A 14,303-nucleotide genomic window follows, 5' to 3' on the forward strand; every position below is an offset into this window, starting at 1 on the left:
GTCCCTATTCCCGGTCCGCGTCCCTGTTCCCGTTCCGTGTCCCTGTTCCCGGTCCGTGTCCCTATTCCCGTTCCGTGTCCATGTTCCCGGTCCGTGTCCCTATTCCCGGTCCGTGTCCCTGTTCCCGTTCCGTGTCCCTGTTCCCGGTCCGTGTCCCTATTCCCGGTCCACGCCCGGCGCCGCTTCCCGCGCTCCCCTTTAAGGCGCCGCCGGGGGCGGGGCGGCGCCTGCGCGGGCGGGCGCGCGGGGTCACGTGAGGCGGCGGCGGGAGCGCCCGAACGGCCGGAGCGGGGCGGCGGTGAGGGACGGACACCGGGACACGGACAGGGACGGGCACGGGCTGAGGCGGGCCGGACGGACCGGGGGACACAGGATCCCCCCCGCCCAATCCTCTCGGGGCTCCCCCGGCGCCTCCCCGGTGCGGGGAGCGGCCGCGGGAGCATGAAGGGCGGGGGAGGGGTGGGAAGGCCGTCACCTGTGGGGGAGCCGTGAGGGGCGTTAAAGAAAGGGCTGGAGTTGAGCAAAATGGGGGGGGACACGGCATGGGGAATCCCAAGAGTTCCAGATCGTACTTGGGAGGTGCTGCTGGCCGGGCCCCCGTTAAATTTGGGATCGTCGAATGCCGGATTGGCTGTGAAGTCCCACCCTCTGCCATGGACAGAGAAACCTTCCACTATCCCAGCTTGCTCCAAGCCCCGTCCAGCCTGGTCTTGGTCATCTCCAGGGATCCCAGATTGATCCAGGGATACATCTTCTCTGTGCCAAAGCCTCAGCACCCTCATAGGAAAGAATTTCTTCCCAGTATTCAATGTATATTACCCCTCCGTCAGTTTCAATCCATTCCCCCTTGTCCTGTCATTATAATATGCAAATTGTATCTTATATCCCAAGTGTGTGAATTCCCTTGTATCCATCAGTATCCTATCCATGACAGCTCCTGCTTGCCATCCTGTTCAGCAGTCCCAGGGGTGGTACAGGTCCTCTGCAGGGTCTTCCAGCCTTTTCCAAGGTGTTTGTGGCAGTCCTGAGGGCAAGGTCTGGGGCACAGCCCAACCCCAACATCAGGGGCCAGTTCAGAGGGCTTTTCCAGCTTTAATAACTCCATGATTCTGATTCATGTGACCACATAACGTATTGCTGAAAGGGAACACTGAAATGTTTGGTTCCTTCCAGGGGTGTCCTGGTCCCTCGCTGCCATGGCCATGCAGATGCAGCTCGAGGCCAGCGCAGACACATCAGCAGAGGAGGAGAGCTTTGGGCCACAGCTCATATCCAGGTTGGAGGTAGGTAAGGCATTACCTCTGGAGGAAGTTTTCCGCAGATAGACTTGCTGCTCTTTTTCCTGAAATGGAATCCTTTGATGGTTTGGTTTGGAAGGAACCTTAAAAGCTCATCCCATTCCATCCCCTGCCATGGGAAGGGACACCTTTCACTATCCCAGCTTGCTCCAAACCCCATCCATCCTGGACTTGAGCACTTCCAGGCTCTCCACCAGGGCTTCACCACCTCCACAGGGAAGAATTCCTCATTAATATCCAACCTAAACCTTTTTATTTTAAAGCAAGGTGAAACTGAAAACACCATTGCTAAATTCTTACTTGTGTTCTGTTAAAAAAAAACCAAACAAACAAAAAACCCAGAAATACCCAAAAATACCAACATGTGACATTTTTCCTCCCTCCCAGCAATGTGGCATAAATGCCAATGATGTGAAGAAGCTGGAAGAAGCTGGATTTCACACAGTGGAGGCTGTGGCTTATGCACCGAAGAAGGAGCTGCTGAACATTAAAGGCATCAGTGAAGCCAAAGCCGACAAAATCTTGGTAAGGATGTTCTGGAACTTTAACCTGAGATATTCCACAGGTTGATTTCTGCTGGCTGAAAGCATTGTGGTGAATTTGGAAGGTTTCCAAAGGGCAGTAAGGGTGATTAGAGGTGTGACATGACTTGTGATGAGAAAAGGCAAAACAACCAGGACAGGACTGAACTGAACAGGTGGGGGACAAGGGGAGGATATTTCCATAAAACACAAAAAAAGGGATGTTGGAGCTTTTTCTCGGAGCAGAATTTCAGTTCTTTTCAGAGGCACCAACTAGTGCAAGGTCTGTGAAATGTGCATGGAATGTTATAGGCACCTCTTCACAAGGCAGGAAATATTAATTACTGGGGGATTAACAAACAGCATGAACTTCCCTGGCACTGCTTGCTTGGGTTTTCCCTCAGGCTGAAGCAGCCAAACTGGTTCCCATGGGCTTCACCACGGCCACAGAATTCCACCAGCGGCGGTCGGAGATCATCCAGATCACCACTGGCTCCAAAGAGCTGGATAAGCTGCTTCAAGGTCAGCATTTTATTATTTCTCTTTCCTGCTTAACCTCAGTTATTAGGGTGGGGTTTTCCCATGGTGGGATCCTTGCACAGAACCAGGTAAGGCAAGTCCTGGTTGGATGAAAAACTTCTAGGACTGCTCTTGAATAATTTCTCTTATTTTAGAAGCTGCAGAAATACCTTTTAGACCTTTTAGTCATGGTGCAAGACCCAGGATGGTTCATTTTTGGATGTTTCTGGTTTATTTAAGTCCATGATGCATTTAGGGAAAACAAAACCAGGTATCACCATCTCCCCATTCCTCTGGTAATGCAAAAATGAAAACAAGTAATTTCAACTCTACAGCATCTTCAAAAATACCCATGAACTTCCTAACCACAGCATGATCAAACCTTATGATGACAAGCAGTTTTCCCTCTTAGTTTTGCAACTTTCAGCCAAATTCAGTGTTTAACTGAGTCTCTGTAAATGTAATGATTTATGTGCGAGATAGATCCATAGATACATAGATCATACACGCAGCGTGTGACCTTTTAAGTTTTATAAATAATTACTATTGTTATTTTCCCTTCAGGAGGAATAGAAACAGGGTCCATAACAGAATTATTCGGGGAATTCCGTACTGGGAAGACGCAGCTGTGTCACACGTTGGCCGTCACCTGTCAGGTGGGGGGTTCACCTCATTACAATCCAATATTCAGACCCCACAGCCTTGGGATATTTGCTAATTTCGGCACTTTCTTTGACTTTCTAAGTGTTTATTACTGTCTAGAGATTGCTACTTCCTAAAATATTAGAAGCTTGGATTTAATTTGATCATTCAGTTGACTCCCTAAACTTCCCAGATCAAAGCTGAGCACCTGTCATCTTGTGTGGAGTCATGGAATGCTGGAATGGTTTGGGTGGGAAGGGACCTTAAAGCTCATCCAGTTCCATGGGTAGGGACACCTTCCACTATCCCAGCTTGCTCCAAGCCCCATCCATCCTGGCCTTGGACACTTCCAGGGATACAGGGGCAGGCACAGCTTCACTGGGCAGCCTGTGCCAGGGCCTCAGCACTCTCCCAGGGAAGAATTTCTTCCCAATATCCCATTTATCCGTGCCCTGTGTTAGTGGGAAGCCATTCCCCCTTGTCCTGGCACTCCAGGGTAACAGGTACTACAAAAGGTAAGTGTCAGCGATGGGGACCAGGGATCTTTCCTCTCACTTTTCCCAGCTAAATGGGACTGCAGTCACAATAACTTGGGATGTTATTTATTGTATGAGCTTAATGAGGGCATGTGGCAATATCTGCTGTATTTATGGATGCTTTATTCCCTACTCATTCCTTTCTTTCTCCTTTAGCTCCCCATAGACCGTGGAGGTGGCGAGGGAAAAGCCATGTACATCGACACGGAGGGGACCTTCCGTCCAGAGCGGCTCCTGGCCGTGGCTGAAAGGTCTGTGAGTGGAAGACAGGAATAAATGGACTCACAACTCATTTGGAAAACATTTTCCACAGGTTCTAGAGGTTGATTTGGCAAGTGTTCCCTTTGGAAAGCTCTGGTGTTACCATTCCTCTCCTGTCCCTGCCACTCTCCCCCCACAGCTCTTGTGTCATTGTCCCTTGGTACGAGGTGATTTCCCTCTCTTTTGCTACTGGAAGGGACTGGGAGCTTCCCGAGCAGCTGGGGACAGGACTGGCTGGATCCTGTTCACTCTTTCTGAAAGGAATTTGATCTAATCCTGCTCCTCCTGCAGAAAGGACTGCTCCCATGTTCCCTGTCACCAGGGAATATTTGGCAGCCAAACGAAGGAGAGGAAGTGAAAGGATGTTTGCAGCAGGCACAGGTGTGTCTGTGCTGGCTGTGTAGAGTCCTTGGAATCGTGGAATGGTTCAGGTTGGAGGAGCCCTGGGAGATCCCCGTGCACAGCCGCTCCCCGGTGCTGCCGAGGCCACCACTGTCCCATGTCCCCAGGTGCCACATCCACATGGCTTTAAATCCCTCCAGGGGTGGGGCCTCCACCACTGCCCTGGGCAGCTGTGCCAGGGCTGGACAGCCTTTCCTCTAAGAGACTTCCCAATATCCAGCCTAAACCTTCCCTGGTATCACCTGAGGCCGTTTCCTCTTATCCACTTCAAATGGTTCCGGTCATTCCCTTCTCTTTTCATCACCACGGGTTGCATTTTTTCCCTCTGTTTTTATCTCTGCTGGGGATGTGAGTTTTTCTTCCAGTCTTTTGGCAAAGCTCCTGGCTAACTGCTGTGGATGAAGTTGTCACTCAAGGTCCATCCCTTTATTTTCCTTGATTTTGCAGGTATGGTCTGTCTGGCAGCGATGTCCTGGACAACGTGGCCTATGCTCGGGGCTTTAACACCGACCACCAGACCCAGCTGCTGTACCAGGCTTCAGCCATGATGGCTGAATCACGGTAATTACACTGATTTAATGGATTTTGTTTACACATTGGATTAGCTTTTGGCTTCTCCCAGGATCCAGCTGGCTCCATGGGCAGTCAGGTGTCAGCAGCACCTCTTGCTGCTGGAATTTTGCGTACCAGCAACTGGCTGCAGCTGATGTGGCTGTACAAACACAGGGAATTCATGGTTCCTCAGTGCCAGCCTGAGGAGCGACTTGGAAGCTCAGTTTAGAACTGTGATTAGAAACAGTACTGATGATTTCCAAGCTCCCAGGAAAGCTGTGCAGGCAGCTTGGGATTGGAACTGAGACTTACAGCTCTGCCTGCCCTTTCCCAGGTACGCGCTGCTGATCGTGGACAGTGCCACAGCCCTGTACCGCACGGATTACTCGGGAAGGGGGGAGCTCTCCGCCAGGCAGATGCACCTGGCCAGGTTCCTGCGGATGCTGCTGCGCCTGGCGGACGAGGTGAGCATTGGCTGGGCTTTGTGTCATGGGTTGATGCCGGCCAAGCATCAGGCACCCATGAATGCCACTCACTCACCCTCCTCTGAAATTGGACAGAGGAGAGAAAATGTAATGGAGAGTTGTGAGTTGAGTTGAGGTAAGGATGGAGAGACCACACTCATCAATTACCATCAAGGGAAAAACAGGCTCATCTTAGAGATTTGAAGTGACTTAATTACTAACAAACTCAGAGCAGGATAATGAGAAGTAAAATAAGCTCTTAAAAACACTTTGCCCCCACTTCTCCCTCTTTCCCAGCTCTACCTCCTGTGCCAGTGGCACAGTGAGATGGGAATGGCAGGTTTGGTCAGTTCATCCACCCAAGGCTTCTCCCACTGCTGAGGGAGAAGAGTCCTTCCCCTGCTGCACCATGGGGTCCCTCCCATAGGAGACAGTTCTCCACAAACTTCTCCGATGTGGCTCCATCTCACAAGCAGCAACTCCCTGTGAACTGCTGCAATCTGAGTCCATCCCACAGGCAGTGGTGCCCCTCAAGCTGCTGCAGTGTGGGTCACTCTTCCACGGGGTCAGTCCTTCAAGGACAGGCTGCTCCAGACTGGACACAGGGCCCCTCTCTCCACTGGATCTCCCTCTGGATCCTCCTCCAGGCATCCACCCGTTCCAGCATGGGGCTCCTCCACGGGCTGCCGGTGGATCTCTGCATCCCCTGTGGATCCCCATGGGCTGCAGGGAGGATCACCATGATCCTCACCACACCCTGCAGAGGAATCTCGACTCTGGTGCCTGGAGCACCTCCTCCCCCTCCTTCTTCACTGCCCTTGGTGTCTGCATCTTGTTCTCCTCATATTCTCACTCCTACTCTTTTCCAGCTGGAATTGAAGCTGCACCACAAGTTTTGTTTTGATTTTTTCTTACATCTGTTATTACAGAGGCACTGCCACCATTTCTACTTGGCCCAGCCTTGGCCAGCAGCATGTCCCTTTTGGAGCCATCCTGGGATTGGCTCTGCCAGACATGGCGGAAGCTTCCAGCAGCTTCTCACAGAAGCCACCTCTGTGCCCCCCGCTACAAATCCTGGCCATACAAACCCAATATGATTGCCAAAGTAAAACGCAGTGGTTTTCTTACAAACCCCAGCAATTTGGTCCCAAGGCCGTTGTCTCCACCTCTGCTCCCATTGGTTTGGAGAGGCTGGATCCCACAGTTATGGTCACCAGGAGTGCTTCTGTGTCCTTTTCCCTGCTTTTCTGTTCCAATTGTGAGAAATAATTGGCTTTGGGCTGTTTCTCCTGCAGTTTGGAGTGGCTGTCGTCATCACGAACCAGGTGGTGGCACAGGTAGATGGAGCTGCCATGTTCGCTGCAGATCCCAAAAAGCCCATTGGAGGCAATATCATCGCCCATGCTTCCACCACCAGGTGAGACAAGAGTTGGTCATATCCCAGGAGCCTGGGTTGGGAATGTTTTATGGAATTGGCCGAGTAGCTTTTACTTCTGGGGTTTCCATAGTCTGTGCTTCAGCTCAGCATCACTCTGGGCCCTCAGTCTGCAGGGAAATTAACATCTCAGAAAGTTCCTACTAAGCTCTGTTTACTCCTTTATGTATTAGGATGATTTTCTGGGAGCAGCTGTCCATCCTGACCTGTTTCCTTCCCTCTCCCTGTCAGGCTGTACCTGCGGAAGGGCCGAGGTGAGACCAGGATCTGTAAAATCTATGACTCTCCGTGTCTTCCCGAGGCTGAAGCCATGTTTGCTATCAATGCTGACGGAGTGGGAGATGCTAAAGACTGAAAACTCCTTCTCTTCCCCTGAATCCCAAGACTGTGTCTGTAAGAGGCTCCGTTCCTGGTGGCACCTTAGGGATAATTCCCAATGCAGTGGGCGGAGGAAGCTGTGGTGTGTCTGTGTGGGAACCATCAGGACACACTGAGCACAGCCGGAGCTGTTGGGAAGAGATCTCCCTCTGGGCTGCAGGCACAGCTGAGGTCCCTGTGCTTCCTCAGCAACATTCCCAGAGGACCATACCCTGTGTGTTTCCCTGGATCCCACCAGCACATGGTGCAGCAGAGTCTTGGTGGCCACAGTTGGGAACTTGGTGAATTGGAAGCAAAACTGAAGGGTTTGCCCACTAAAAAGTGATTTATAAACCAAAAAAGTATTCTACATGAGGAATTTGGGATTTGTGGTGGTCCCAATCCGTAACCTTTTTCTTCATTTTCTTTGGATGCTGCAACCTCCTGGCTCAAGGGAGCTGTTCCTTTACATTTCCATTTAATTTTCTGTATTTCATTAGTTCTCTGTGGAAATCTGCTTTTAGTAAAAAGTCCCCTGAGGATATTGATGATATCCCAGGTTCCTGGGATTTACAGGGGTGTGTTCAGACCAAGGATTGTTCTGGCTGGCAGAAGCTGCACCAATCTCCCAGGAATCTCAGTCTGGGTTTGTTTTTTCTCCCAATTCTCTGGGGGTGCAGTGCAGCCCTGCCCTGTGGGTCTCCTAGAAGAGCTTTGGGGGTTGAAAAGGTTCTTTTCTATTCTGCAGTTTTTCTCTAGAACTCAATTAAAAAGAATAATGGGTTGATGTGATCTTAATTGGTTCATTTACATTGGTTAATTAAAGCAAATCATTGAGAAGCTGCTTGAGCGCCCCTTGGTTGGAGCTGGCAGTTCTTCTTTATTGTCTCTTTGTTCTTTTAATTTCTTTTAATTATTTCTTAAGCAGTTACTGCAATTAAGCTACAAAGTGAGGAGAACAGCACTCCTCTGCTGGATTGGGAAATTCAAGTGCAGTTCCTTGGAGAGATTGAGGGAATGGGGAGCTGAGCCTCAGGCTGGGTTTTGGCAGCGGCAATTGGGTGAGGAGGGGAGATCCCCCCAAAACTGATTAAAGCCAGTTCTGCTGGGTTTGGGTGCCCCCACCCCAAAAAAGGATCCTGGTTAAAGGAGACTCAAGGAAGCAGCAGGATGTGCTGGGGGGGTCTGTGCTGGGACCCCCCCCAAATTACAGCTAGGAAAGCTGGGCACTGCCAGACCCTTGGTACACTGCCTGATCCAGAGAGATTTCCCATTATGTTCTCTTGTGCTCAGAACCTGGCATTTCATTGGAGTCTCACAGGCTGCAAATCCCATGTGAACAGCAGGAATCACAGCTGATCACACAGAACCCGGTCCAGTAGGGTGAGTGAGCTGTTCCACAGATTTATTTTTCCCCAGTCCATTTTAATTTAAAGCAGAACACTGCCTGGCCCGATCCCATATCCTTTATTTTTGGGGTTTCTCTATGAGAATTATCTGCCTACACTGAATAAAAAGTTCCAAAAAGATTCTTCTGGTGTTGTGGGTACCAGGCTGAGGGTCAGGGAGGGTCCCCTCCTCAGGAGGGAGTCAGGGGGGAGTAGGGAGGGCCCACACCCACCAGGTCTGTCCCAGCCACCCCCAATCCCTTCCCTTCCAGCCTGGGGACATCCTCCATCAGCAGTGTTAAAGCCAAGGGAATTTCCCTCACAGAAATTAAATCCCTAGCAATGCCCTCAGAGGTGCCCTAAAATAACAGGTTACAGTCAAATTTGTTTGGATTACATTTGGACATTTTCAGGGAGCCAGCTGGAACTGCAGAACCAATAGAAAGCTTTCACAGGTGGGCCACACCTGCAGTGTGCAGGTGCCTTGAAGGCAGGGATCTGCATCGCTTTCCTCAGGGAAAAGGACTTCCAGAGGCCACTCCCGAGACTCTGGAATGAACTCAGCTTCTGCAGGGAGTGATGTTCTCCCGTGGGCACAGGGGCTGCCTCAGCACGGGCCAGGAGCACGTCTGGACACCGCCTTCTCCTGCTTTAAAACATCAACTGGAGCCCCGTGCTCGGCGGGGTGGAATCTGCTGAATTCCAGGGAACTCTGTCAGGTGCCCCCCAGGGACATGGGTGGGGCTGGGGGATGAGGGTTAGAAATAGCAAATTCTATGGAACATAAACCTGTCCTTGTCTCCATTCCACTGAGCTTCCTTGGAACTTCTGCTGGTTCCTGGCCCAGCTGGTTTTAAATAGGCAGCTCTGCGTGGGAATATCCATGCTGCACGAGGCACTGTAAGGTTATTCCAGCAGGAGATCAGCAGGGAATTCAGGGCTATAGCTATAATTCATCTTAACTAGCAAAGCTGAACCCCAAATCTGGGCACCACACAGAGAACAATCTTTGCGCTGCCCTGTCAACCAAAGCCCCTGGGCTGGGAAATTTCAGCAGCCAAATGTATGGAATTATCAATCTCAGCAACCAGCATTTTGTCATCTATGTATTACCTATTTTTAAAAGTGAGAACCACACAGGTTTTGTCTGTCTCATCCACTTCATGTTCATTTTGTCCCCTACAAATAATATCAGATATCTTCTCCAAAATACTTCTAAAATTATTCCAAGTTTTACCCCTCAAGGTCTTCCCGACCTCTTTTACCTTTTTACCTAACCTTTACCTTTTTACCTAACCCTAACCCTTCCCTACCTCATTTTTTACCTCAAAACACTAATTCTCCATCCTGGAGAAAATAGCAATTTCTGTGCCCAAAATTTTCATTACCTGTCCACAAGTGATTACCTCAGTTTACCTTATGATGTTCATTCTCTTCCCTGGGGATTATTTCACATTCCCTCCCCAGTATTCCCTGTCTGTCCCCTTCTGTTTTCCTCATTTTTTTACAATAAAGCGCTCTTTCTTTACTCTGGCAATTACCACAACCTTTATCCCCAAAATTTTCCCTCCCTCTCCACTACCTATTTCCTCATTTTCACCTCAATATTTTCACTCCTTACCTGATGGATGCTTTCAATTTTTACCCCCCAATAATTTCCCTACCTGTCTATTACTGATGATCTCAGTTTACCCCATGAAGTGCATTCTCTCTGCTACAGATCACCTCAGGTTTTACCCCTGAAATTTTCCCTACCTCTCCACCACTGAGTACCTCATTTTTACCTCAAAATATTCTCTCAAGTCTTACCCCCCAGATTTACCCACCTGTCCGCAGCAATTTTACCTCAGGATGTTCCTGTTCTTTCCAAGAGATAATCTCACATCTTACCCTCTCAATTTTCCTTACCTGCCCAATACTGATTACCTCCTTTTAAACTCAAAATATTCATTCTTTCACCCACAGATTAACTCAGATTTTACTACCAAAATGTCTGGTTTGTCCCCTGTATACTAACTAGATTTTAAAACCAAAACCACACAAGTTATGTCTGTTTTATCCCCAAATTCTCTCCCCTACACATCACATCAGTTTTTCTCAAAAACACATCACCTTCTTACATATTATCTCAGGGTTCTCCCCCCAAATTCTCCCTAGCTGGTCCACTCCTGATCACCTCATTTCTACCTCAATATGTTAATTCTCAGCCCTACAGATCTTTCCAAGTTTTACCCCAAAAATTTCTTTGTCTACTCCCAGTGACATCCTCAGTTTATGTCAGTGTTCACTTTTCCCTAGATTTACTCCAGTTTTACCCCAAATTTTTCCTTACCTGTCCCCAGTTCATTACCTCACTTTACCTTAGAATATTCATTCTCAACCTTTAGATTGTTTTTCCCCCTAAAATTCCCCTACCTGTCCACTACTGATTCCCTCATTTTCCCTTCAATATATTTATTTTTTACCATGTAGCTTCTCTCAAGATTTGCCCAACAAATTTTTCCATGTCTACTACTGATGACCTCATTTTTTACATCAAAATCTCCTCCCTACAGATTATTTCATATTATTTTTGCCCCCCAAAATTTCCCCATCTGCCCATGACTGATTCCCTCATGTTACCTCAATATGTTCATGCTCTCCCCTAGACATCAGCTCTGATTTAGCCCCAAAATTTTCCCTACATGCTCAGTACTCATCAACCAATTTTTCCCTCAAAATGTTCATTATCTACTCTTGAGATTTTCTCAAGTTTTGTCTCCAAAATTTTCCTAACTTGTCTACTACTGAGTACCTCATTTTTACTCCAAAATATTCATTCTATTAATATTCATTCTGTATTAATCCCTACAGATTATAATGAGTTATACCCCCAAAATTCTCCTTCCTGTACAGTATTGATTAACTCTTTTCTTCCCCAAAAATGGGCACTCTCTCCCCTAAACATCACCTCAGCTTTCCCCTCAAAAATGCCACCTCACTCCCCTGGACATCCCCTCATATCTTCCTACAAACAGTTCTTGTGACTCCTCTCAATTACTCCAGGTTTTCAGCTAAAAATGTCACTTCTGTCCCCTCTAAGTTATCCCAGGTTTTCCTGGTTAGGAGCTGCGAGGAGTTCAGGCAGGACAAATGACAGCAGAGAGCAGCTGTAAATTCAAAGGCAGAAAGAGAAGATCTACCAGCAAAGGGGAAAGGTTTCAGAAAACATTTCTGCAATTAATTAATGAATAATTATTTCCAGTTTCCCAGTGAGAACACAAACTCACAGCCACTGAGGCCTGGCAGTTCTCTGCAGCAAGAGCTCACATCCACAGAGGCAATTCCAGCATCTGAAAGAAAGGAAGAAGAAAAGGGTGATTTCTTCTCTTTCAAAGTTATTTTAAGTTCTCAAACACAAACCAACCTTTACTCTTGATTTTGGCTGGGTGAATCCTGAGCAGTAGGCACAGATCATGTCGTTCATGCTGATGTGAGTGATGCTTCCTGGGGGAAATCAGCTGATTTCCAAAGTTCACTGCCTGCTCCATGCCTGATCTGCACAGGGGAAAACCTCTTCCATGAAGGGATTTTGCTCCACCTGATGCCCTCTGCCCAGGCTGTTCCATGTGGATGCTGCCAGGCTGGGGCAGCACAGGCAGATGCAGCTCTCAGCTCGCCCTGCTCCAAACACAGCTCTGGGCTCCTTTGCAAACTGCCTCTGCCATGGGGTTTGCTCCAGAAGAAATCAAGGAATGGCTCATGGCAGGATGGAGAGGAAGTTACCACAAAGGGAAGTAAAAGATAAATATTCCCGTAAGAGCCTTTGGGATGTGCTGGGCTGAACTGGGAAGGTGACTGGGGATAACTGGGGGCTCACTCCACACCTCAGGCAGGACCAGGGGCCAGTGGGGCCGGAGACCGTTGGGTTTGGCTGCTCAAACACCAAAGCTTTGGGCAAAGATGAGACAAGTTAAGTCGTTTTTCCTGTCCTAAAAAGGAGGAGAAAATGGAAATTAAGCCCACTGTGGATGTCAAAGGCTCCTGGCTTCCAAACTCATGATTGCTCACTGTAGGGTTTTATCTGCAAAAAATGAAAGGTGGCATCAAATAAAAGTGCCCCTTTTCAACTTTATTCCATTTTTTCATACATAAAAAGGATGCCCATTTTTTCTTATCACACTCTGCCTAATTTTAACAGAACCGTTTTCACTCCAGGCCCCATTTGTGAGTGGGGCGTGAATTCAATCCTTTGCCATCAGATCTTGGACAAAGCAAGAGAAGGATCTGTTCCACACGGGTTCCATCCAACAGGGAGCACCCCCTGTGCCAACCCCAGCCTGGGCTGAGCACGCTGCCTCACTCCCCCATTCTGGATTCTGGCTCCAGTCCAGTCTGAGTTTTCCCCCATTTTCCATGCCTAGAAACAGGAAATTGTCCTGGTCAGGGTGTAAGACCTTCAACTGCACATTGATCTGGGGGGCTGTGACTGGGATTCCAGCAGGGAATTCATGGCTTTACAAATAAAAACTATTCCAGGGAGCAGCACTGCCAAGGTTGGGAGCTTCTGCTTCACCACACGGTGTCAGCAAAAGAGAGGAAACACAGCGTGTGTATCCAGAATCAAGGATAAAATGATTCCTCCTACTTTTAGTGGGATCAGGGCTAATTCTGCCCTGGAATGACAAAGAACTTCTCCCTCAGACTCCCGGAGACCCCTTGAAAAACCAAAGTACAGCAGATAAGGAAGGAAGGAAAGGCCTCTCTGCCTCACCTGCTGGGAACAGCACAGGGCCTGCTGCTCCTGGGCACTGGGAATGTGTCCGGAGCCAAAAGCACCTCCCAGGCTGGAGGGGCTTTCCTAAAGCACCACCTCTGGGAAGCCAAGGCCTATGGAAGACATGGAATGGGAATTTACAGTAACAATCATAATTATTATAAACAAAAAAAGAAAGAGCAACAGCGAAAGCAACACTAACTCCAAGGGTGCAGGAGGGATGTTGAGCTTTAAACAAGGTTTGAGTGAGGCAGCATCTCCTGGGCTTTCTGAAGCACAGCTCCAGGTCTGGGATTACAGGAGCAGTGCAGACTCCCACTGCCCAATCCCTGGATTTGCCTCCTGCCAGCACTCGGCACCTCGGGCACGTTTGGCTCAAGTGCTCCAGTGCTGCTGCCTCCAGGGACTGGGAAAAGGGGCATTAAACCCCTTCCCACAGGGCTGGCTCGGAGCTCTGGCTGAGGAAAGCATTTGGCACCTCTGGCCTTGCAATGAAATCGGTTTCCATCATTTTGAAGAGAACAAACCCAGGGCACATAAATAAACCTTTCTCCTGGAGGACGGCCTCAGGGAATACACAATTTTTCCTATGCCTGGCCAAACAAACCAGCAGGCAGCTTTTGGGGAGAGACTCCAGGCCCTTGTCTCTGGCTGTAAAACACCTGCAGAGGCTTTGGAGCTCATAGAAGCTTGTCAGGATTTGGCTATTTCATTTAAATTCCATTCATATACCAAGGAATTGGTAGTGTCCTAAAGGCACCTCCACTCACACTTTAAGCCCTCTACCACTGATGAATTTGGATGTTCTTTTGTTAGCATCACCCCATCTCTGCTTCTTTAGGCGACTGCATGTGGGAGATAAAATAAATGTGGACAAAGTTTGGAATGCAGCTTCCAAGTCAAGTTCCCTGCTAGGAAATTACTCCAGCTCCAGGAAGCTACTGTGACACAGATCGATCAGAGGAACATCTTGAAAATAAATGCACAAGCAGCAGCAGCCAAAACAATCCCATTTCTGATTTCGCCTGTTCTGCAGGTGCTCTGCCAGAGCTCCCAAGAGCCGTTCCCATTCCCAGACAAGCCCGGGCAGCACTATGGGAGGCACTGACAAGGTCCATTAGGCCGAGGAGCCAGTTCTGGACGTGTTCTTTGCTGCAGAATCGGAAAGCAAG

At 48.8% G+C, this 14,303-nt stretch overlaps 1 protein-coding gene across 1 annotated transcript; it reads left to right on the plus strand.

The window, feature by feature from the left end:
- The first annotated feature begins 251 nt into the window (after positions 1 to 251).
- RAD51 (RAD51 recombinase) lies at positions 252 to 8,144 on the plus strand. The gene is made up of 10 exons (XM_058849187.1): positions 252 to 298; positions 1,174 to 1,283; positions 1,686 to 1,823; positions 2,224 to 2,341; positions 2,903 to 2,994; positions 3,673 to 3,767; positions 4,627 to 4,740; positions 5,066 to 5,195; positions 6,491 to 6,612; positions 6,862 to 8,144. Exons 2-10 carry the CDS (start codon positions 1,197 to 1,199, stop codon positions 6,983 to 6,985), a joined length of 1,020 nt encoding a protein of 339 aa, XP_058705170.1. The 5' UTR covers positions 252 to 298; positions 1,174 to 1,196; the 3' UTR covers positions 6,986 to 8,144.
- The last annotated feature ends 6,159 nt before the right edge of the window (positions 8,145 to 14,303 follow it).

This window comes from Poecile atricapillus, chromosome 1 (assembly GCF_030490865.1).
Source record: "Poecile atricapillus isolate bPoeAtr1 chromosome 1, bPoeAtr1.hap1, whole genome shotgun sequence".
In the NCBI taxonomy this organism is placed as follows: Eukaryota; Metazoa; Chordata; class Aves; order Passeriformes; family Paridae; genus Poecile; species Poecile atricapillus.